The 3,023-nt window shown below is 45.3% G+C and overlaps 1 protein-coding gene across 1 annotated transcript in view; it reads left to right on the forward strand.

Moving 5' to 3' along the window:
• Nucleotides 1-3,023, forward strand: part of Taf2 (TATA-box binding protein associated factor 2) — an 88,455-nt gene that overhangs the window by 35,815 nt on the left and 49,617 nt on the right. Inside the window, exons 11-12 of the mRNA XM_023702347.1 lie at nucleotides 1,303-1,438; nucleotides 2,403-2,569. Of these exons, the coding sequence (XP_023558115.1) occupies nucleotides 1,303-1,438; nucleotides 2,403-2,569 (303 nt within the window). The remainder of the gene's footprint in view (nucleotides 1-1,302; nucleotides 1,439-2,402; nucleotides 2,570-3,023) is intronic.

Here is a 3,023-nt window from a genome sequence, read left to right on the forward strand (position 1 = left end):
GGCCCCAACCATTTTCATATTAATATTCTTCACTAATGCTCCTGTAAGCTCCTAATCCATGTAAGTTTGGAAGTAGCAACCGAGATATAAAAATAATTTTATAAATACTGGGTTGGTGCAGACATTATAGTATGCTGGGTTTTTAAGGGTATCTGACAGCTGCTTTTTGGTGCTGCTGTGAGCAGGTGCTTTAGAATGTTCTGTTAAAGACTATGAGAATGCATTCCGCATGGCTGGGAGCTCTGCATAGTGGAGTTGAGTGGGAGGCCAAGCGGGACTGGAGCCTTGGGAGGGTGCTCCCCTGAGTCGGGAGGCACGCTGCAGGCTAAGCAAGAAGCAGGAGCCCTCCTTGACCCTGAGCCCTCAGGAGGGTGGAGCCTGCGGAACATGAGGTTGGAGACCAGGTGTCACTGTGAAGATTAGAAAAGCGCCGCTTACACCTGGGCTGTGAGGGCAGGACTTGGCACCGTCTTGGGAGATCTTTGCTTGGTGCCTGCATTTTTAGTCTGAGTAGCATTTTTGATTGTTTTTAGATTCAGTAGTTGTTCTTTTAGGTATACATTTATATAGAAATTCTCCTTTGCATGCAGTGTGCAGAAATACTTGACGCGTGTAAAAAGATATTCATGACAGCATTACGTGAAATCATGAAAAGTGAACAATTTAAAATTTCATATACGCCATAAATACTTTTAACTGTCTCTTTTTCTGGTGATTGTTTTCCTCATCAAAATCTTTTACTTTTTTTTTTTGGTATCGGGGATCGAACCTAGGATCTTGCATTTGCTAGACAGGCACTTATGCTGCTGAGCTATATCCTCAGCCCCTATTTTGGTCTTTGTGTCTGGGATTTTGTATTTTTCACTATGAAAAACTTTTTCACTTCAGGATTATGAAGTAAAACGGTTTGCTATATTGTCTTTTAATACTTTCATTATTGTTTTTGCTTGCTTCTTGTAGATAACCCGATTCATCATAGTTTCTTGTGTGTGTGCTTTTGCAGTGGGATGTTGCTTAAACTGCAATGAATATTGGTAGGTGGAGAGAGAATCTAAATTAGACAGTGTTGTCTTCCTGCCTAGAAGCTGCACACGTTTCCATTTATTCAGGGTGTCCTTTGTGTCTCTTAGTAAACCTTCATAATCTTCTAGCTTTAGGGTTTCTTGTAACAAGGATGTTATTGAGGTTAGGCATTCAGATGAGGTTTTGAACATCTGTGAAGTTTTTTGCTACTTTTGTGAAGTTTGTTGCTCATTAGGCAGTCAGATTTTGTTAAGTGAATCTGCTTCTTTCTTCTTCCAGTCCAGCATCGCACCTCCACTTCTCCATAAAGCACCCACATACGCTCTCCTGGGAATACTACACTATGTTTCAGTGTAAGGCCCACCTCGTGATGCGACTGATCGAGAACAGAATCAGCATGGAGTTCATGCTCCAGGTAGGTGCTAATGGGCAGCTGAGAGGCAGGAAGAGCGGTGTGCCCTGGCTGCATGTGGGGGGTACCTGTGAGTGGCTCTGCTCCCATCCTCCTTTCCTCGGGTGTTGGAGCTTGTCGGTCAACACCTGGCCCGAGCTGAGTGTGACTGTCAGGACGGTGAAGCTAGAGTGCGAGCATGAGCGTGACCCACGTGTCCATACAGTGTTGCATTTGCAGTGCTTAGAATGTTAAGTTAGAGTTCCATGTAGTAATGTTTCCAGTAGAGAAAGCAAAGGGTCTCACTATGTAGCCCAGGCTGGCCTTACACTGACGGTGTAGTCCAGGCTGGCCTGAACTCTGTGATCTTTCTGTCTCACTTGTTTGTTTATCCTTTTATTTATTTTTATTTGGTATAGGGTCTCGCTATGCAGCTTGGGTTCGTAGTGATCCTCCTGTCTCAGTTTCCCCGGCGCTGGGATTAGAGGTGTGTGCCACCACGCCCAGTTTTGGTGGCCAGCTAGGCGCACCGGTTCTGGGGCAGGCATGTCACGTGGTACCCAGGATCAAATCCAGGTCCTTGTGCTTGCCAGGCAGGCACTTACACCGACGAGCTACCTCCCTAGCCCCTCACTTGGTTTTAATAGGAAAAAGAACACAGATTTATTGTATGCCTAAAATAGAGTGTTAGGCTCCTGATGAGTACTTCTCTCATGTGGCAAAGAGAATTGTAGGTATTAACGTTGTCCTGATTCTCAACAGACAGAATATTCTGTGTCCAGTATATCCTTAGATTCAGAAATGTTTGTGTAAAGAGTGCCTTTATACTGTGGTTGTCTAAATCGTAGCATGTTTGTGTTGCTTCTAGTGTTTAACTAGAAGTTAATGCGTTAAGAGAGTTGACTACAATAAAGTGCAAAACGGGCACCATGCACAGCCGACACAGTGTGTTACATGGACTTACCAAGCGGCGCTTTCATCCCTGCAGGTTTTCAATAAACTGCTAAGTCTGGCCAGTACTGCTTCATCGCAGAAGTTCCAGTCACATATGTGGAGTCAGATGTTGGTTTCCACATCAGGATTTTTGAAATCGATTTCCAATGTCTCTGGCAAAGACATCCAGCCCTTAATAAAACAATGGGTGTATCCTTTTCAGTAGAGTTTGGAAGTACAGAAGGGGTACGATATATACGAGGGGAGTCAGGGATTTGGGGAGCTACAGGGAGTGTACAGTGATTATTTCTAAAGCACAGTGGGAATAACCGAACTGTGGGTCATTTCCTCTGTGGCGTCCACTGATGGACACACACATTGATGCCTGTAGCGTTTGGCTTACCTGGCGTCCGTTGGACTATTGTGAGGAAGCAGGCAGCAGTGGGTGAGAGAGGGACCCCAAAGACTTGTGTGAGCCCTTCTGGGGGGAAGTATCTTCTGACTCCCGAGCTCCTCTGGTCACTACCACGTGAGTGGCCTCGTGGACCCTGCAGTTGCTGAGCAGCACAGTGATTTTTCCTCTCGTGAAACAGATTTTTCAGTGTTTCACAAATTTTGTTTAAATCTAGGGACACATGCAGGCCCCACACCCAGGGTGTGCTGAGATGGCAATTGA

The sequence above is a fragment of the Octodon degus genome, unplaced genomic scaffold (genome assembly GCF_000260255.1).
Source record: "Octodon degus isolate 3935 unplaced genomic scaffold, OctDeg1.0 scaffold00148, whole genome shotgun sequence".
NCBI classification, from domain to species: domain Eukaryota; kingdom Metazoa; phylum Chordata; class Mammalia; order Rodentia; family Octodontidae; genus Octodon; species Octodon degus.